Here is a 20,901-nt window from a genome sequence, read left to right on the forward strand (position 1 = left end):
AGCTAGTTTTTTAACACAGTAAATGTCACAAATAGCATTCAGTCCTTTAGAAAATAAATGCTATAAGCAGCCAGTATCGCTCTTTTCAAACTAATCGTCTTTTAAATACACTCATTTTGTGATTCCGGTGTCAACACCTTGCACCGATGCAAGCATTTTATTTATTTAAAAACGGATCAAACGGGCCATTTCTTCTGTAAGGGGTTTCATGGTTTCAGAGTAGTTTTTAACACAACAGATAGTCGCAAATAACATTCAGCAAACGCTACAGTGATACTTCTAAAACGCTGCACACAATGTCGTCTTTTCCCCCAAAGCAACCAGTATCGCTCTTTTCAAACTAATCGTCTTTTAAATACACTCATTTTGTTGACAAAGCCAGCCAGCTAGTTTTTAACACAGTAAATGTTACAAATAGCATTCAGTCCTTTAGAAAATAAATGCTATAAGCAGCCAGTATCGCTCTTTTCAAACTAATCGTCTTTTAAATACACTCATTTTGTGATTCCGGTGTCACACCTTGCACCGATGCAAGCATTTTATTTATTTAAAAACGGATCAAACGGGCCATTTCTTCTGTAAGGGGTTTCATGGTTTCAGAGTAGTTTTTAACACAACAGATAGTCACAAATAACATTCAGCCCTTTAGAAAATAAACGCTACAGTGATACTTCTAAAACGCTGCACACAATGTCGTCTTTTCACCCAAAGCAGCCAGTATAGCTCTTTTCAAACTAATCGTCTTTAAATACACTCATTTTGTTGACAAAGCCAGCCAGCTAGTTTTTAACACAGTAAATGTCACAAATAGCATTCAGTCCTTTAGAAAATAAATGCTATAAGCAGCCAGTATCGCTCTTTTCAAACTAATCGTCTTTTAAATACACTCATTTTGTGATTCCGGTGTCAACACCTTGCACCGATGCAAGCATTTTATTTGTTTAAAAATGGATCAAACGGGCCATTTCTTCTGTAAGGGGTTTCATGGTTTCAGAGTAGTTTTTAACACAACAGATAGTCGCAAATAACATTCAGCCCTTTAGAAAATAAACGCTACAGTGATACTTCTAAAACCAGTCGCCCAGACCCGCTCCAACTTTTCAACAGCTGGCTAATTGTTTGAATTTGTTCAGGATTGTAAAAGCCCACTGCGGGTATCACTAGTTGAGAGTACCATGCGAACAAGGGCCCCGCCTATTGTTTAAAGTATCGGCTCCTTTGTAATTCCTTGAGAAGACAAAAGCCCTGTAGGGTCTCATTTAAATTGATTGGAGACATACCTTTTCTTTTTGGAAACACCCACCCTATATAAAAAACACGTTCAGAGCCCGAAACCCTGAGCCATTTACGCCTCAAGAGTCGCTGCAGAGCACACCATTTTCTTTGCGATCATCAACACTAACATCGTTCTTTATAACATGGCCATCGTAAACGGTAAGTAAAACAAAACCTATTATTGTGTGCTGTTCAAGTATCCATTGTCTGTGATTGTGTCTTTGTGAAAATTAAATAAAAAGACTTGTTAACATCAACATCTTAGTCATTTGTGGTTTGTAAATCATGGAAAGCACATTGCATAAAATATATCATGATCCAGCCCATCCTGCGCGGTTGGCCAGTTTAAATAAGCTACGTATAGCAGCAGGGGAGGCATCAGATGTAACACCTCCACTATCTCAGGTCAAACATTATTTAGAACAAGACGACACTTACACACTCCACAAACCTGCGAGGATCCATTTCCCCAGAAATAGAGTATTGGTGACAGGGGTCGACAAACAGTTTCAAGCCGATCTGGTTGACATGTGTGAATATGTGGCAGATAATGATAATGTGAGATATCTGCTAACATGTATAGATGTATTCTCAAAATACGCATGGGTTAGATGTCTAACAAACAAGACAGGGTGTCACGGGAGTGGAACGGACTCAGGCGCAGACTGAGGTAGCACAGTTCAACGACACTTTATTAATCACACTGGTGCACTATATACACGTGAAGGGGGGGGAAACACCAGGGTCCCGGGGATCACTTGGCTGGGGAGACACACTTCTTCGCACTCGCTCTGCTCCTCGTCCAAACAGTCTCCACACAAGCAGCTCAGCTCACTCTCCTACTCACAGGGTCCAGGGGTCACAAAAGGGCTGATCCAGGTAAACCTGTTTACACAGACGAGGGTAAGTCGAAGGCAAACACGGGAACAGTAGAATCGCAAGGAAGCCAGGCAATACTAACGAGAGTTACTCAATATTCCAGCGACGAACAGCTCAGAGCCCCAGCCTTAAGAGCCAGAGAACTGCAATCCGCTCGAGATCAGCTGCAGGTGCGTGGGCCAAGGGCAGGAGCCCAATCAGAGCTCCGCCCAGGCAGACAGGTAGGAGAGACAGAGTGAGAGAAAAACAACAAACACTTGTGGCCACACTGGGCTGGCCGGGGAGGCACAGGGACCATGACACAGGGACTGTTGTATCAGCTGCTTTTGAGGATATACTTAGTGAGGGTAGGATCCCTGTGAAACTACAAACAGATGAAGGCAAAGAGTTTTATAATGCAACCTTTAAACAGCTAATGAAGCGATATAATATCAAGCATTTCTCAACAGCTAGCGAGGTTAAATGCAGTATTGTCGAGAGATTCAATCGTAGCTTCAAGGGTAGAATGTGGAAGTACTTAACATCAGCCAACTCCCGGAGATATGTAGATGTCATACCAGATCTCACACAAGCATATAACAATGCTTATCACAGATCTATCCAAATGGCTCCGGCAGAGGTGAATAAGCATAATGAGAAGTCGGTCTTTAACGCGCTGTACAAAACGAGACCTCAGAGGGAACTGCGCTTTAAATTTAATATCGGTGACACTGTACGAATATCAAAACTGAGAGGAAAGTTTCGAAAAGGATACGAGCAGACCTACACCGATGAGATTTTCACAGTCAAGGAACGTATAGGGAGACAGCCCCCAGTGTACAGACTAGTGGATCTAGCAGGAGAGGTATTGAAAGGGTCATTTTATGAGCCTGAGATACAACGTGTGGTTGTTGATGAAAACAAAACATTTAAAATTGAAAACATATTGGCTAGAAAAAAAGTGGGTCGGAAAAAGCAGGTGCTAGTGAAATGGCTAGGATGGCCCAACAGCTTTAATTCGTGGATTCCAGAAAAAGACATCGTTGAGGCGTAATTAACTCAGATGACGCAGCTCTACATACATTCATTCAACACTGAGCATAGACTGAGAAAGCATGAATAAAAAGAACAACAATGCAGGCTTCTATGTAAGCCTCTTCTCGAATGCTTCAGCACATGTTTACCCGGGTAATAAGATATCTAATTTTAGAACAAAGCTAGCAAAACCTATTGTTTTGGATCAGCCGTATGAGGTCGCTGTTATAGAGATACAGTACCCACGCATATGGCGGACTTTTCCACAATCAGATTCGGAAGTGGAAATTCAGGACCCAGTCAAAGATGGAACCTTAGCCGTAACCACGATCGAACTGTCTGTGGGCCATTATGCATCTGTGGAACAGATAATAAAAGAATTTAATTTTAAATGTCAGCAGCACCAAGCCACTGGAGACATTAAAATGCAGTACAACGCAGTTAGTAACCATGCCTGTGTTATGGGGCCTAGGGGGACTATTCTCACATTTAAAGGGAGACTGGCGGAAATCCTAGGATTCAAAACAGGAGACCCGTTTGTACTTCATTATAAAAACACATATGCCCCACACCCCGCAGACATATACGGGGGAAAATATAACATCTTTATTTATGCAGATATCGTTGATTACCAGCTTGTGGGTGACGCCCACGCGAGGTTATTAAGAGCTATAAATATTACAGACGATGACCGCCGCTTGCCTATTCTACAATTTGACAGCCCACACTACACACCTGTGTCAAAGACATTAATCGACGACATAGAAATTGATTTGAAAGACGATCGAAATCAACACATACCCTTTTTATATGGCAAAGTGTTTGTCAAGTTACACTTCCGACCGATAACCCAGCATTTTTGAAAAAAAAAAAAAAGGATGGCCGTCTACAACACTGATGACTCAAAATATGTAAAATACTACTTATCACAGGCTGGTGGAGAGCTCGGAGGGTATGTTGGGACCAGTACACAATATGGGACAGGTCTGGGTGGGTTGTTCCGTAGCTTGTTTAGATTTGCAGTACCGCTGTTTAAAAAAGGAGTCAGCATAGTCAAACCACACCTAAAAACAGCCGCATCGGGCATAGTGTCTGATGTCATAACCAACATAACCAGACCCTCAACCACTAAGCAGGACGGTAACGGCTTGTATGTGTATACGCCCAAACCATCTAAGACCCCACCCCCAGGGCAGCCGTTGTCTAAAAAGCGTAAAACCACAAAACCTAGCAGGAGAGCCACCAAACGGACACCGTCACGCAGAGTGAAAAGACCCAGAACCAGTCGTTCAAAAACTGCAGCGTTTGACATATTCTAAATGGCACTGTTACACAGTCATTCGGGAGAATGTGTAAAAACAGAGCTCGATCTTTTTACTGTCCCATACACACAGACTAGCATTGAGAAAAGTACATTTATTGAAATCCCACCTGTATCTGCAATCACTGATGGAGGGCCGATCGAGTTTTACATCTCATCGTCGGGTGAAGATTACCTGGATCTAAATGACTCATATATCTACACACGGGTGAGAATCACAAACGCTGATGGCTCAAACCTGGCTAGGGATGCTAATGTAGGATTTATTAATTATCCTGGATGCAGCATATTTAGTCAAGTCGATATTAATTTGGGAGACCGGCTCATTAGTCAATCATCCAATACATATCCATACAGAGGTGTGATAGAATGTCTTATCAATTATAATAAGGACACTTTAGACACACAGTTCAGCACCGGGTTATTCTGTAAGGATACATCATCACACATGAATGACACATCTATAGAAGGAGAGAACCAGGGTCTGGTGACCAGAGGTGGCTACACAGCAAATAGCAGTATTGTTGAATTGATTGCACCAGTACATGCAGACCTGTTTTTTCAAGAAAAACTGTTACTTAATGGAATCGACCTGTCGCTGAAATTTGTGCGCTCTAAAGACGAATTTGCTCTCATGACAGCGGATGCCAATGCATACAGAGTTAAAATTGTCTCAGCCAGTCTCTTTGTCAAGAAAGTTAGTGTATCACCAAGCGTCAGACTTGCACACAGCAAGGCATTGCACCATGGCATTGTCAGGCTTATCCTGCTAAACCATTCCAACCAAATTTCCAGAGAAAACACTATATCAGAGAATTTTACCAGCTGATACAAACCACAGGAAGACATTTAAAGGACAGATCCTTGGCCATAACATGTGACGACTTTGGTAACGGCTACACTTTATTCTGTTTCAATCTGGAAGCTGACGAAGGACATTCAGGGAATGTGTCGTTAATTAAAACTGGGAACGTGAGATTGGAAACCCGTTTCAGAAATCCACTACCCCGTACAGTGAACCTCTTGTGTTATTCTGTATTTGATTCAGTCATTGAAATATCTAACATGAGACAGGTGCTCTTGGACTACTATTGAGACAAAAACGGTCATGAACACTATAGAACTATCAGCCACCACGGCGGCATTATCAATAAAAACACACATTTCCTAGGCGTTTTAGCCTATGATCAGCTAACCACAGAACGGCTTCAAAGACTCCCCGCTATGGGTATTGTAAACACCCACCCTTCTACGATGCCAGGGGAACATTGGCTTGCTGTTTATATTTCGAGAGACAGACGCGGTTATTTTTTTGATAGTTTTGGACACTCGTTAGACAGTTTTCCCCCAGCAATAAAGATGTTTCTTCTAAAAAACTGTTCCACTGTTTTATGTTCAGGAAAACAAGTGCAGAACGACTTCTCCATCACATGTGGTCAACATTGTGTGTTTTTTTTTATATCATATGCAAAATGGTGTATCTTATGCCCGCCTGCTTAACATGTATGGGTCTGATTTAATTTGTAATGATGCTATGGTGTGTCGATTTGTCAACAACATACAACCTGTTGCTGTATGCAGTGATTATGTGTGTGTGCAATGTGGATACTGATATGTACTAATGAGAATAATAATAAAAACAACATGAGAGCATGATTTAATCGAGTCAATGGTATTTATTATCAAATCTCGTATATATATATATATATATATATATATATATATATATATATATATATATATATATATATATATATATATATATATATATATATATATATATATAGATTCATAACATACTTTGTTTAAACATAAAAGAAATCAAACATTAACCAGTAATAAAAGACATAAAATATTTAACAGTAATAAAAGAAAATAAAACAAAACAATTTAGCAGCAATAAGTGAAAAAAAAAAAACATAACAGTAGAAAAACACCAAACAGCAAATATTTTTAGCAGAAAAACAATTTCTGCAATAAGAAAAAAAAACCTGAATTCAAAAATCCAACCACTCTACAGGACCCCCCCTTTAATTTGTTTTTTTTATTCTTTATTTTTTTTAGTGTACTATGTCGCAGCGGTCCACCGGGGGTGTTCTTTTTTGGTGTGTGTTTTAAAAAACCACGGTCTTCAGACAGTGTGTGATCGGTTTTATACAAGGCGACGGTCTTACGTATGCCTGTGTTAGATATGGCTGATAACGGTATGTTTAAATCTGAGAAAGCTTTTAAAAACTCTGTCCAGCCGATAGGTCTCAAACCCTCAGAAGGTGTGTGTGTGGTTGTGACGGCTTTAATTAGATCATAAATGTGTGAACCAGGGATGGTGTGTTTATCAACAACAATTTCGCCTTTGTCATTGTAAGAGATCAAGTGTGGCGAACGGTTCACCGCTGATAGAATAAGTTCTGCATTCCTCCTACTCCTTTTAGGTATGTGTGTTAAAACATTCTCCGCAACAAGATCCCTCACCCCGGCATCACCATGAACAGGCGATGTGTCCGGTGACTGGGGTTGCACATCCCTGTTAAATTGTTCAGGTAATGATAAAGACAGTACATTCTTTTCACGGGCACCTTGTCTCACAAGGGTAAGGTATCTTTGGAGAATATCGCTGTATTTTTTAGCCTTCTCATACACATCTATGTCAGAATCTTGTAACACTTGTAACATCTCCTTATCCAACTCGTGCTGAGACTGTTGTCTGATGCTGCCTGTTTGCTGCTGCTGCTGTTGCTTTATTAAGTCCAACTGATGTTGGGGTACCAAAAACATCTTTTGCACATGTTCCATTTTCACCTGTTTGCTATCAGACTGGTTATGAAAGGGATTGCAGCCCCTAATAACGGCAGTAAAAACCCTCCAGATTGGTTGATTGTCTTTCTCTTTTTCAAAGTTTTTATTTTTTTGTCTGCAATCAGTCTGATTATTGTTTTTTTCTTTTTTAGCTGTTTGTACTGCTGATTGGTCAGTGGAATGTTACCATGCAATACATTAAAGGCTATCTCACACAATGCATTGATAAAATCTAAATTTGAATTACTAATAATAACTCTGCGTAGAGTAGGAGGAGCCCTGTATATCATCTCCAACAGAGACAGATTCCTCCGCATGCGTGATGACATCCTTTCACCTCTTTGCTGATTTTTGTTTTGGAATGTAAACAACCGGACGGTCTGATAGTAAATTTGTTCTGAGTCTTAAATAGTCCGGGGTCTTAGCTTTATAGACTATTAAAAGATACCCGTATGTTGTGGATGTGGCATCATTAAACGCTTCTATAAAATATTTAGTATTACCCGGAAACATTTGCCTACCTAAAAGCATAACCTGATATTTATCTCTCGGATTTTTAAACAATATTAGGTAATTAGTGTTCAAGGAAATGGTTCTACTGGATTTTCCTTGAATAAACAAATTCTGAACTAGATATATACAACTCAAATTCCTATGATGCACATACTTTGTAAACACATTTTGTACTTCTAAATTGTTAGCTGCGTCGTTCATTACATCGTCTATAATTAACAAATTGTTCTTTTCTGTAGGCAGAAGGGTGTCATCAGCAAGAGATTCGGGTATACCGTTAACAAAGTTTATGTTTCTTATCTTAAGAAGCTGGTCATATAGTGGCTGCCATCCTTATCCCATAGTGATTCGGGTAATTTGTCAGGGCCTTGGAAGGGTGGCCATATCAGGATACATGTTTTAAAAATGCGCTAAATGTAGGATACATGTTTGAAAAATTATACATGCTTTTAAAAATGTGGTAAATGCAGGTTACATGTTTTAAGAAAGAAAAAATCTGGATGCATGTTTGAAAAAATAAGCAGGGTAGCTGTTTGAAAGATACGGTACAATACGTTTTTTGTTTTTTTGGAAAGAATCAGTCTTTCAGAGAAAACATTAGCAGCCTCCTTTGTAACACTCTGTGACCAACCGTAGCTGCCCGATTTTCACCACGTCCAACCCCACCAGATTGTGGTATGCCTCGGCAATGGCGTCAAAGACTTTCCTTACCGATTTCAGTTCGTGCAAGAGAGTTTCCGCCACCATGCGGACTTTGACGTCGTCCATTTTGATGTTGCGGGCAATCAGCAGATGTTGAATGGAAGGAATGAAGCGAGGGGTGAGGAGTCTTTTTCTGATGCTGTAATAATTTTCAGCGTAAAAGTCATCCACCAACACTTGCAGACACTCATGCTGTCTCTGGCTGGGGTGATCAAACTTGCAGCCGTTGCATTTGTCAGTGAGGTACTTGTTGATTACTAGGTTGACTAGGTGATACACAGCTGTTTTCACGGTATCGATAAATAAAGAAGATGCCCGACCGTCAAGCTCGACGGCTTGCTGCTGCTGCTTCTCCAAGGGGCTATAGTAACCGGGCGTGTCAGGTACTAATGAGCCCTCGTCCGAGGAACTGTCCTCCTCCTCAGTGTGACGCAGGGGTGCAGAGTCCATCCTTCTCGCTGTTTTGAGATAAAAAAAAAAAGGTTTTGGAGGAATGAGACGGCGGTCTTGTTTTAAAATAACAGAAGGTGGGGCGTGATCCTGAAGTGGGATGATCTTAAAGGGCGGGTAGGATATGTAGCGTTTGAAATGCAAAACGTCTCCTTATCAGCTGGAAATATTAAAGCCAGAACTTGCAACATGATACTTTTTACTTCATGTACAGGGTTTCCAAAATAAATTTTATTTCAAGTAAACAAACTAATACATTTGATTCAGGTAAAACAGATCATCACATTTATTCTTGTAAAGGGTTTTCTAAAAAGTTTTATTTCATGTAAAGCGTTTCCAAGGCTGTTAGCCGCGTTGCCCTGTATTGAACTTATTTACAGTTTGTCAGTAAAGGGTGACATGCACTTCTGGCCCCTGTGTTGAATGAGCCCATGTTGGGTTTGTGAATTTGACACCTTAAGGTTTTGAAGTTGGGGATACATGCTCCTGGTGAGCACAAGATGTCTGATATCAGCTTGACATCTCAGTTATAAATGGAATTCAAAATGTTTTTGGAAGTATGACTAACGTATAATCTGACTTCTAAGGTACGCACGCAAAGGCCTAGAAGACAAGGGGACAGTTTACTTTGTGCTATAAAAACACAAACCTTAATCTTTGATCTTCCAATTTTATCTTTCTGTTCTGGTTTTAGAGTCTCTGTTTATTGAGTCGTACTTTGGGAATCACCCTGTTGTGAGACAAGGGTACGCTGGGAGAGAATATGGCATTATACAAGCAGAGTGTTTTGGCTGTTTCTGTAGATCTAAGAAATACACCTGTTATTGGTTATTAAAAAGAGTTAGCTGTGGTGCAGGTTTAATTTATAATTGTTGCATGAACTGTTAAAGAATTAAAGACAGCTTTACACCGATAGTGCAGGCATTTTTTTTTTTTTACTTAAGTAAAAGTATAGCTGGTGTCAGAAATACTCAAGTAAAAGTTTGATAATGTATGGGCTCGGAAATGTGCTCAAAGTAAGAAAGTCAAAGTAGTAACCTAGCTGAATATTGCCCTGTAATAAAATAATATTAGTAGGTGAGAGTACAAACTTAGTCTGGTGGTGAACAGGCACAAGAGGGTCAGAGGCACATTTGGCAGCCAGAGCCAGGGTTAGAGTTCAGAGACCCTGAGCCTAGTGGTTGGGCTAGCAACATGGTCTGGTGAAAGAGTCTAACATCCATGCATTACATGGTGTTGCGGCTGATAAAAAACAAAACAAACAAACAAACAAAAAGCCTATAAACTGACCCCTTGTTTAGAGGTGATTGTCAGTTTGCTGGGTTTTTTAGAGACGCTGAGAGTGAGAGAGATCATGTTCTACATTACTTTAAAAGTGATTTTCAGAGCTGTTGATGTATGAAACACTGTCCATAGAAACATGGATCAACTCTGTTTATGGCATTGAGTGTTAAATTGTGACAGTTTCAATAAAGTCTGCAAAATTCTTGCATTTATACTGGGGAGCTAGGAAAAGTTAGACCTTGGTTGTACTATTAAAAATCAGTTTCATAAAAAACCAATTAAACCGATATGAAGAAGAATGTGTTTGTAAAACTAGCGGTAAAGTATGGGAACTATAAGACAGACTGTTTCTGCTATCAAAACAGTTTGTGTTGTTAATCCTGAATGATTCTTGGTCACAACATTTTACTCCACACACATTTGGAAAATCGCATAGTTTGACAATAAATATCCCAGTAAAGACACTTCATTTCTTAAGAAATATGCAGAGGGAGTGATCTTTATCAAAAGTAGAAGTTATATCTTTAGCTAAACCGTTGTACACAAGAGCTTTAAAAATCTATAGTGTGTGAGGTTGTGTAAGTAAGGGTTGGCTTGCCCTTCTCGCCCACGTGTGACAAACCATCTGTTGGATCATGGATTTGATGCCTCAGCATTGTGAAAGTGGGGAAACATACTCCTGGTTGAGCATACGATTTCTGCTTACAACTTAGAATCTCAGTTCTAAATGAAATTAAAAATGTTTTTGTAAGTATGGCTAATGTATACTTTGACTTCTAAGGCATTCACACACACACACACGCACGCACGCACGCACGCACGCACGCACGCACACAAACAACATAAATACAGAGAAGAAGAGGGTGTAGTTTATTACGCATCATAAAAGATATCACTAATCTTTCAACTGTATCTTTCTGTTCTGAGTTTAGAGTCCTTGTTTGTCGTACTTTGGGAGTCATACTGTTGTGATACTGGGAGAAAGGGGTAAGGTGTGAGAGGCAAAACCATCACACACAAAACTTCAAAAATCTAAAGAGTGTGTGGGACTGCTAGCTGTGTCGTTCAGCAATAAACTTATCTACAGTGTGTTAGTAAAGAGTGACTTGTACTTCTGTCCCATTAAACAATGGTTTAAGAAATTTCACTGCAAACTATAAAAGGAATCTGGGTTTAAATAGAACATAGCAGATGTTGTCTAATGTACTACACACTTTGTTTATGAATTTGGTAAACTGTTGCCTTTGTACCTGTGCTTCTTGGTGGTATTGATTGAGTCTAGCTTCAATCAAACATAATTTATCAGCTATTGAAGCTATAGGACTCTGTTCAGCAGGCTGAGCGTCTGGAAGCTTCATGTAAGCATCATACGCCGGTGATATTTGAGAGTCTGTTATGCCGCCTTCTTCGAAATCTATGCGTGAATCAATGCTATTTCTGTCACATTCTGGGGTGGTGGGTATATGAACTAGATCAAAATCTGATATACTGTACTCAAAAACATCAGAGAAATCGCGAGGTAGCCACTCACTCGGGGGTGTTGCAGGTTCGCTGATGAAGATCTGTTCTGACTCTCCACTGTTGCACAAAGCTCCAGGTTTTTGTTGTTCTGGGAGGTCGATACTGCTTAAACATTCCAAAAACGTCTGGAATCGTACGGTGTCCTGATCATTATGAGGAGGGGTGCTGTTCTGCAGTCTGTGAAGATAGATAGACATGTGTTAAAACATTTTATACATGTACCCATTTCAAACTGAATAAGCGTGTCTCCCTCTCTATCTCTTTTTATCTAATTTATATATGCCTATGCTTACCTTGTAGTGTGCGTTATTCGGGATGGTCCTGCTTCTCCACACACCCGGTTCTCTGGCGTGGCTCTGTAGGTGTAAAACGGTCAGTTTAGAACATTTGTAATTGTTTAAACCTCTTTTAAATTTTTTTTTCTTTTGAAAAAATAATACACAACTATACATCCCGTTGTATACACACCTGATGTAAGGTTGGGCTCTGTGGTCGCGGTGTCTGAATGTTTTCCTGCTCAGTTTGTTAACCCTGGAACAAACAAAAACGTTATTACATAATTTAAAACAATCGCTAGTTTAAAACATACATACGTTTTAAAATCCAGTAATGCTGTACACACCTTGTGCCTGTTAGAGGACTAGTTCCAGCTGTAAAAGCGCCCGTTTCTAAAGAAAAGGGCCCTGGGCCGTTCTCCCGAAAAAAAATAGTTTGAATATCCTATAATATGTTAACATAACACTTTTTAAAAATCCAATAATAGGTTTTGTTTTACTTACCGTTTACGATGGCCATGTTATAAAGAACGATGTTAGTGTTGATGATCGCAAAGAAAATGGTGTGCTCTGCAGCGAATCTTGAGGCGTAAATGGCTCAGGGTTTCGGGCTCTGAGCGTGTTTTTTTTATATAGGGTGGGTGTTTCCAAAAAGAAAAGGTATGTCGCCAATCAATTTAAATGAGACCCTTCAGGGCTTTTGTCTTCTCAAGGAATTACAAAGGAGCCGATACTTCAGACAATAGGCGGGGTCGCCACCCGACTGGTACACCTGCCCCATTTACCTTGTCGAGGAATTACAAAAAGAGCCAATACCGGCCACTTTAAACAATAGGCTGGGCCCTTGTTCGCATGGTACTCTCAACTAGTGATACCCGCGGTGGGCTTTTACAATCCTGAACAAATTCAAACAATTAGCCAGCTGTTGAAAAGTTGGAGCGGGTCTGGGCGACTGGTTTTAGAAGTATCACTGTAGCGTTTATTTTCTAAAGGGCTGAATGTTATTTGTGACTATCTGTTGTGTTAAAAACTACTCTGAAACCATGAAACCCCTTACAGAAGAAATGGCCCGTTTGATCCGTTTTTAAATAAATAAAATGCTTGCATCGGTGCAAGGTGTTGACACCGGAATCACAAAATGAGTGTATTTAAAAGACGATTAGTTTGAAAAGAGCGATACTGGTTGCTTTGGGGGAAAAGACGACATTGTGTGCAGCGTTTTAGAAGTATCACTGTAGCGTTTGCTGAATGTTATTTGCGACTATCTGTTGTGTTAAAAACTACTCTGAAACCATGAAAACCCCTTACAGAAGAAATGGCCCGTTTGATCCGTTTTTAAATAAATAAAATGCTTGCATCGGTGCAAGGTGTTGACACCGGAATCACAAAATGAGTGTATTTAAAAGACGATTAGTTTGAAAAGAGCGATACTGGCTGCTTATAGCATTTATTTTCTAAAGGACTGAATGCTATTTGTGACATTTACTGTGTTAAAAAACTAGCTGGCTTTGTCTCACTCTTAGTTCAACATTCCGAAATCCCGATTTTTAAATAAAATGATCGCATCAACCCTGGAAAGAAACCCCAGTAGATGTGTAAAAACTAGTTAAATTAAAACTAGGGGTTTGATTAAATGAAACGCTTGTGAACATGCTGACATCACCCATTCAGAAGAAATTCCCATTTGCGCCATTTATAAAATAAAATGCATGCCTGCAAGCTGAGACATTGTCAGATTTAGAAAATTAGTGTGATTAAAACACTATTACCAACACTTTTGACTAGAGCACACCCTCTTTGTTAAGGCGCACTGTGAACCAAAACAGCTTCCACTCCGCCAAGAATGAAACAAGAAACAAAGAATTGCTTTTAAGAACACATGCATAACTGAATGTTGCGATACACCTAAGTGATAAAAATAGTTTAATTAAAAACCCTATGGTTTGATTAAATTAAAACCCCGTTAAAAACACAAACTCATATAACCCCTCTGATCCCCTGTGGTATTTCCACACCTGAACACGCATGCGCACACACACACGAAACTGGTCAAATCGGTTTGGTTGGCCGCCATCTTGGACTAGTGCCATCGTATTACTGAACGCGCATGCGCACACGCACGAAACCGGTAAAACCGGTTGTCAAACCGGTTTGGTTGGCCGCCATATTGGACAGGTGCCATCGTATTACTGAACGCGCATGCGCACACGCACACGCACGAAACAGGTCAAACCGGTTGTAAAACCGGTTTGGTTGGCCGCCATCTTGGACAGGTGCCATCGTATTACTGAACGCGCATGCGCACACGCACGAAACCGGTCAAACCGGTTGTCAAACCGGTTTGGTTGGCCGCCATATTGGACAGGTGCCATCGTATTACTGAACGCGCATGCGCACACGCACGAAACCCGTCAAACCGGTTGTCAAACCGGTTTGGTTGGCCGCCATCTTGGACAGGTGCCATCGTATTACTACTCTCAGTAGCTCAGTCTAAAAATAACACAATCGCACACGCGTGCCGTGATAACAATCCATGGATTTGTGTGGAGACTTTTGAATAAACAAAGTTATGACTGAGCTGAAGTTAAAACTCTGGTGTAACTTGAGACAGATCTGGGATTCATTCTGGAAAGTTTTTGGATTTCAGTCACGGCAGCTCTAAAATTTCACTGATATAAACACAAATTTTTTTAAAACGTAAACATTTGCATTAAATATGGTCTAGTAGTGGCTGTAGCACAAGAGATAGAAAAGGCCATGTATTAATTAGAGGGTTGGTGGCTTGATCCCTGGCTGCTCCAGTCTGCAGGTCAGAGTATGGACATGATACTAACCCCAGAGGTTGCAATCTGATGTGTTCAACAGAGCATAAATATTACATAGAAAGCACTGAGGCACAGAAAAACGTACATACTTGTGTTAAATATACACTTGCATATAGAGAATTATTCTTTAACAATCCTTGACAGGTGAAGGTTATGTTTTTCTTGCCTTGTGCAGACCTATTACTATGACACTCCATCGTGAGGATAATGGCAGCTGTTTGTTCTGGTAAGTAATGTTTCTGATTGGTTTCTAACAGTTTTTATTCTTTCACTTGCAGTCCTGGTGGAGATTTATACTTAGTTCTTTTTGGGTCAGGCTTATAGAGTTATTAAATCTTTTTTTAAATGACATTTTTGGCCATTAGGAAAAAAACAGAAATAAAGTTTCACTAAGAATCTTTAGACGCTCCTAAAAACCTCTAGTCCCTGCTGCAATCTGCACTCTAAGGGATCATCTAGGAATAGTGATTTTTTTTTCCTGAGGTCTGATTGGTCAGTAAGTGGAATTTTCCTGCCATTGAGTCTCTAATTAGGAAAATAAGATGCCCTGGAGCAAGTTAGGTCTGCTACATTGTGATGTACCTTAGTAAATGAAGCAACTTCAAAATCCTGAAAAAGAAAAAGAGTTAAAACTGAAGTTAATCTGTAGCTCTGAGCAGGTCTGGGATTATTTTGGGGGTGATCCAGTTTGTGAAACAGCTCTTCAGCATTTGTTTGTGTGATACAGCTTCATGTGACTCCACCTGCAACATTAGAGCAGTGAAGAGGTGGACCGGTCAACAAGCTCTGATAGCAGCTTCCTAAAATAAAACTTAAGTAACACCCCCACCCCCACGCTGGGGTCAGACTAGATTACAGACAGACAGCTGGAGAACAGACGGAGGAAAGGACGAAGCTGAAACTCAAGGGAAACACTGGATTTCTGACAGTGGTAAACAACTTCAGTGACTGAAGCTGTTAGACTGAAATCTGACCTTCAGTTTTTCTGGCTCATTGTTTATCTCAGTTTCCTTCTTTTTGTTTATCTGGCCATCAAGATGGTTGTTATTAATTTTCTCCATTAAGCTGGGCTGTCTGCTTTAGGCTCTGAGTGCACACATTAAAAGGTGCTTTTTGTGGGTAATTCCACTCTTCTCCTGATGAAAATGATCGCTGTGAGTGTGCCACCAACTTCAATCAGAGCTGTTCTCAGATGATGATAAGATCTGTAAAAAACACAAAACTTTAACAGTAAAATAATCTGAGAGATTAATGCTTCACAAACTGGTTAAACTGGTGAACTTGAACTTTGAACTATATTACACTTTCTGCCTCCAAGTGTTACCAGCATGTCTTTAGCAGCTGTTTGTCCAGTATTTGTTGGTAGTGAACATGGGGGCGCTTGAGTTTCCATGCTTTTAAGCTTGCAGGTAAACCTTGTTGTAGTTATTTTTATTTTTTTTTAAATCATCAAACACTGAGTTTGTACAAAGTATGTTCAGAAAGACTTTGCAGCTTCTTTACGTGATAAAACGATTAAGTTAGAAACAATAAATATCTGATTGGTGTCACTTCCCATTTGTTACAGTGACATCATGGCAGGACCCAGGATCTCTCGCTCCACATCATCTGCTTCCAGTCTGACTTCTGACGATTATTCTCTCTATAGTAATCTGAGTGAAGAAGAGCTGCTGCAGCTTGCAATTGAGCGCAGCCTAACTGACACACATGGCAACACCACCGAATCCAACACCATCAGTGCCAACAACACCATCAGTGCCAGTACCCCCAGCTGTGTCCAGCCTTCTCATTGTCCTGACAAACTGAACCCAGCCATAAACACAAACCAGCCCAGCTACAGAGCTCAAAATTCATTTCAAGCACAGACCACAGCACACTACAGCTCACCAAACCCACCACCTCAAAAGCCTCCTGATCCGTGAGTAGCCTCCATTTTTATTCTTAGTCTCTTCTGACCAAGTATGTGGATAGTTGAATATATTTAGAGCTTCGGATCATTGATGAGTTTGCATGTAGAGTGATTGATTGATTGTTATTGAATGTGTTCTGATTGGATGCAGACCCTGTGTCCTTGTTCTCATTAGCTGCAGGTTCTGTGTCTGTGTCCTGATTGGCTGCAAATCCTGTCTTCGTGTTCTCATTGACTGTAGTTTCCTTGTCTGTAGTTTGATTGGCTGTTGTCTTTGTGACTGTGCTCTGATTGCTTTCTCTTTTTGGAACTGTGTCCTAATTGGCTGCTGTCTCGTCAGGAAGACATTTGATGGGACAATCAGTCTGTTTGTCACGGGTTCTGGGAAGAGGATGGTGGCATATCGCAGACATGATGGCAGTCTGGTCCACATCTGTCCCGAACCTGAAGAGTGAGTTTAGTTCTGCTCCTAACATGTACATCCATTTGACTCACCTCTGAACAAGGTGTTCCAGTTGGCTGATTGGTCTTGTCACTGCAGGGAGGAGGAACCTTTGTTCAAAGCAATCCGTGAAGGTGATACAAGCAGAGTGAAAGCACTTGCAATGTGCCCAGGAACAAACTTGATGTTGCCGAGTAAACCGGGCTGGCTGGCAGTTCACCAGGCAGCGTGGTTCGGCAAGGAAACCTGTCTGCGCATGCTGCTGTCAGGTAGGTTCACCTATTCAAAATTACAGAGAACAACTGAGCACACCTGCAATACCGTCTTTGGTTTGAGCAGCTCAGCCTGGGATGATCAACAAGAGGACAGAACATGGCGAGACAGCACTGCTGGTTGCCGTCAGTAGAGAGCATCTGGGATGCGTTGAGGTGCTCCTGGGAAGAGGAGCTGATCCTGACATCCCAAACTATGACAAAGAGACACCACTGTACAAAGGTAAAAGAGACAGGACACACATGGAGAAGAGAAACCCCCCCAAAGAAAAACAGAAATGATGATGCAAATGGATGAAAGGGTCCTAACCTTTTTTAAATGTAGGATTTTTATCCCATCTTCATAAGTTTTAATTAGGAGATTAGACTCTCTTTGACATCCAGTAGGAACAGCTTCACCAAGCCACTAAAAACAACCAATTTGACCAGCTCTGCATGAAATTTTAATCTACGTGGACTATATTTTGGAGATTGCCAATTTATAAACATAGACCGAGCAGTCATACCAGCATGAGTCTCAGCTTGAATCAACTGCATCTGATTCTTGTTTGGGTGAAATGTCCCTTTTATGTCTCCAAAAGTTGATTCTGTTCATCTGGACGTAGCGTTTTCAGTGGAAGACCGAAAACACTATGTTCAGAACAACAGAATCAACTTTTGGAGATTTACTTTTGGAGATTTACTTACCTGGATAATTGAGAATGTATCAAGATGTCCCTTTTATGTGTTTTCCAATCTGTAGCCTGTGAGAGGAGCAACCCAGCAATTGTGGCAGTGTTGCTGAACCACGGAGTAGTGGTGAACACTCGCTGCATTCAAGGGTGGACAGCACTACAGGAAGCTGTTAGCCGAAACAACCTGGACATCTGTGAGATGCTCCTGAAGGCCGGTGCCAAACACAGCATCAGCAACATGTATGGCATCACACCACTCTTCACCGCTGCTCAGAGTGGGCAGCTCGCCACGCTGCGTTTTCTGCTCAAACATGGTAAATAACGTGGTTAATGAACTTGTTGCACACTGAACACCTCTGTTGCCACTGAATTAACTCCACCTTTGACCCCACCCCATCTCCCATTTTGCAGGTGCTGACATCAACAGCCAGGCAGCTGATGGCGCGACAGCTCTGTATGAAGCCACTAAAAATGGACATGAACAAGTCGTTGAGCTTCTCATTTCCCAGAATGCTGATGCCAACAAACCAGGAAAGAGGGGACTGCTACCTCTTCATGTTGCCGCCCAGAGAGGAAGTGACACGTAGGTACACTATGAAATGTTTACCGAGTTGTGCAGACTCACTGGAGTTAATTTGGTATTTAATAGTGGCATTGTGTTAAGTGTGGCTACCTTGACTCATCCAGGTATTAGGTATCTGGAGCAATTTTAGGGAGCAACAGCATTAACCTTAAGTGTTCCCAGTGTTTCTAGACCAAAGTAGCGATGGGGTTTCGGCCACAAGTGGCCCAGATGTTCCTGGGCACAAGTGGCATTCTTTCTGGCCATGGTGTTTCTGGTCATAGGTGACCCAGGTTTTTCTGGTGCTAAGTAGCCAAAATGTTTCTGGCCATAAGTGGCGAAGTGTTTCTGATTGTAAGGGCACTAGGTTTTACTGCTTGTACAGGGCCGAGGTGTTTCCGGTTGTAAGTGGATAAAATGTTTCTGGCTGTGAGTTGCCATTGTTGTTCTGACTGTAAATGCCCCAGCTGTTTCTGATCGTAAGTGACCAAGTGTTTCTGTCTGTAAGCGTGACTAAGGTGTATCAGTTTAGGCTAATTGCTAGGTGTTTCCTGTTCCCAGCATAGTCTCCATGTTGATCCCAGCCACCAGTAAGGCCAGAGTCCGGCGGACTGGCATTAGCCCTCTGCACATGGCAGCAGAGCGTAACCGTGATGATGTCCTGGAGACTCTAATCGGGGCAGGGTTCGATGTCAACACCCAACTATCAGAGGAGTGGTCTAGGTTGTACGAGGACCGCCGTAGTACGGCACTCTACTTTGCTGTTATCAACGACAACATCGATGCTGTGCAAATGCTCCTGACTGCTGGCGCTAACCCAAACTTGGATGTGTTCAAGCCTGTGATGGTAGCAGCAAGGCAGGGCTGCATCCAGACCATCACACTGCTTGTAGAACACGGCGCTGAGATCAATGCTACCATCCCCACCCACCCCACTACTTTCCCTGCCGTGTACATGTTCTCAATGAAGTACCTGCCTATGTTCAAGTACCTGCTAGACCATGGAGGCAATGCCCTTTCCTGCTTCAATTGTGTGTATGGCAGTCGTCCTCACCCACCAATCAAAACCAGTCGAACAGAGAGGGATGAACTCCATGATATCGACCAAGCTGTCCCAAGAAGAGCCATTCAGGTGACCTCTATTTTTCCTTTTAATTTTATGTTTATCTGGTAAAATGAAACAAATCCAGGTAAAAATCAAAACAACAAAACCATTACCATAGCTACTCAGGTGGCCTTGTTTGAAACGGGGTATTTAAAAACTTTGTTAATGTGTGTGAAAAGGGGACATTTAAAGACATATCCAGGATAACTTTTTATTATCTAACAGTGATCATTAACATTGTACATAAGCCAGGTTATCTGAATCTAGCTCTGAGTGCATGCAGTTGGGCTGTATGCTTGGGTAATACCTGAAAGTACCTGGCAAAACCTTACTGCCTAATCACAGTACGGCCTTCAGGTGACCTCACGATAAAGTTAAGGTGTAACTAATTGTTTGATACACTCACGGACTGACAGTTCTGTGAGATGATATCCGTCCCCAGTATCTGTCGATGGGCGGGGCCAATTATTGATGTCTTGTTGGATTACGTCGGCCATGTGACTCTTTGCTCCAGACTGATGGAACACCTGGACAGTTACTCTGAATGGACCTGCATAAAGGAGAAAGCGGGTAAATCAAAGAGTGATAATTGATTCTTCTGCAATTTTACTGATTTCAGTGTTAATAGTTATTCTAGTGTGTTTCCAGGCTAACCAGTCTGTTTGTTTCAGCTCCACCGCGCCCACTGCTGCAGCTCTGCAGGCTGCAGATTCTTCACCTGGTTGGTCGCCGTTGGTTGAAGAAGTTGCCACTCCCTGGGGGTCTGATCCGTTTCCTGCAGCATCAGGAGTTGATGTAGATTGACTGATGTTTATAATCTGGATGGTTTGACTGAGAGTTATTGATTAGCTCTGATTTTTATTTTTATTTTTTTTAAGTTGGTACCCTGATGGTGCTGGAGACAGCAGTGGTAATCCACTCTTAATGCTGCACGAACCTTTTTTTTTTTTTAGTTTGGATTTTGAATAAATAAATGCCACAAGTCAAACCCCAGGGGGCACAAAGACTTGGCCTAAACAGCCAAGATGACTCTGAACTGTCTCTGACCGATTTTGAGTGATTCAAAGTCCAGACTCAAAGGT

General features: G+C 41.3%; 2 protein-coding genes across 2 annotated transcripts; one reads left to right on the forward strand and one right to left on the reverse strand.

Moving 5' to 3' along the window:
- Positions 1-6,286: 6,286 nt before the first annotated feature.
- On the reverse strand, positions 6,287-17,529 carry LOC308397536 (uncharacterized protein). Its single transcript, XM_080883489.1, has 6 exons — positions 17,519-17,529; positions 17,260-17,299; positions 12,224-12,286; positions 12,049-12,111; positions 11,766-11,932; positions 6,287-8,958 (listed from the first exon to the last, which is right to left on the reverse strand). The coding sequence occupies exon 6, from the start codon at positions 8,948-8,950 to the stop codon at positions 8,396-8,398; it is 555 nt and encodes a 184-aa protein (XP_080739615.1). The 5' UTR covers positions 8,951-8,958; positions 11,766-11,932; positions 12,049-12,111; positions 12,224-12,286; positions 17,260-17,299; positions 17,519-17,529; the 3' UTR covers positions 6,287-8,395.
- Positions 12,282-20,892, forward strand: LOC308397532 (ankyrin repeat and SOCS box protein 2-like). The gene is made up of 9 exons (XM_080883473.1): positions 12,282-16,773; positions 17,105-17,215; positions 17,306-17,475; positions 17,546-17,701; positions 18,221-18,466; positions 18,564-18,735; positions 19,276-19,846; positions 20,236-20,389; positions 20,491-20,892. The coding sequence occupies exons 1-9, from the start codon at positions 16,430-16,432 to the stop codon at positions 20,616-20,618; spliced, it is 2,052 nt and encodes a 683-aa protein (XP_080739599.1). The 5' UTR covers positions 12,282-16,429; the 3' UTR covers positions 20,619-20,892.
- Positions 20,893-20,901: the final 9 nt, after the last annotated feature.

The sequence above is a fragment of the Rhamphochromis sp. 'chilingali' genome (assembly GCF_963969265.1).
Source record: "Rhamphochromis sp. 'chilingali' genome assembly, chromosome: 5".
Taxonomy (NCBI): domain Eukaryota; kingdom Metazoa; phylum Chordata; class Actinopteri; order Cichliformes; family Cichlidae; genus Rhamphochromis; species Rhamphochromis sp. 'chilingali'.

Bases quoted from the DNA above. Each gene is read 5' to 3' on its own strand.
- LOC308397536 (XM_080883489.1), bottom strand. From the start codon at position 8,950: ATGGACTCTGCACCCCTGCGTCACACTGAGGAGGAGGACAGTTCCTCG.
- LOC308397532 (XM_080883473.1), top strand. From the start codon at position 16,430: ATGGCAGGACCCAGGATCTCTCGCTCCACATCATCTGCTTCCAGTCTG. The intron at 18,467-18,563 runs GTAAATAACGTG...CCCATTTTGCAG, and splicing joins GCGTTTTCTGCTCAAACATG to GTGCTGACATCAACAGCCAG. The intron at 20,390-20,490 runs GTAAATCAAAGA...TGTTTGTTTCAG, and splicing joins CTGCATAAAGGAGAAAGCGG to CTCCACCGCGCCCACTGCTG.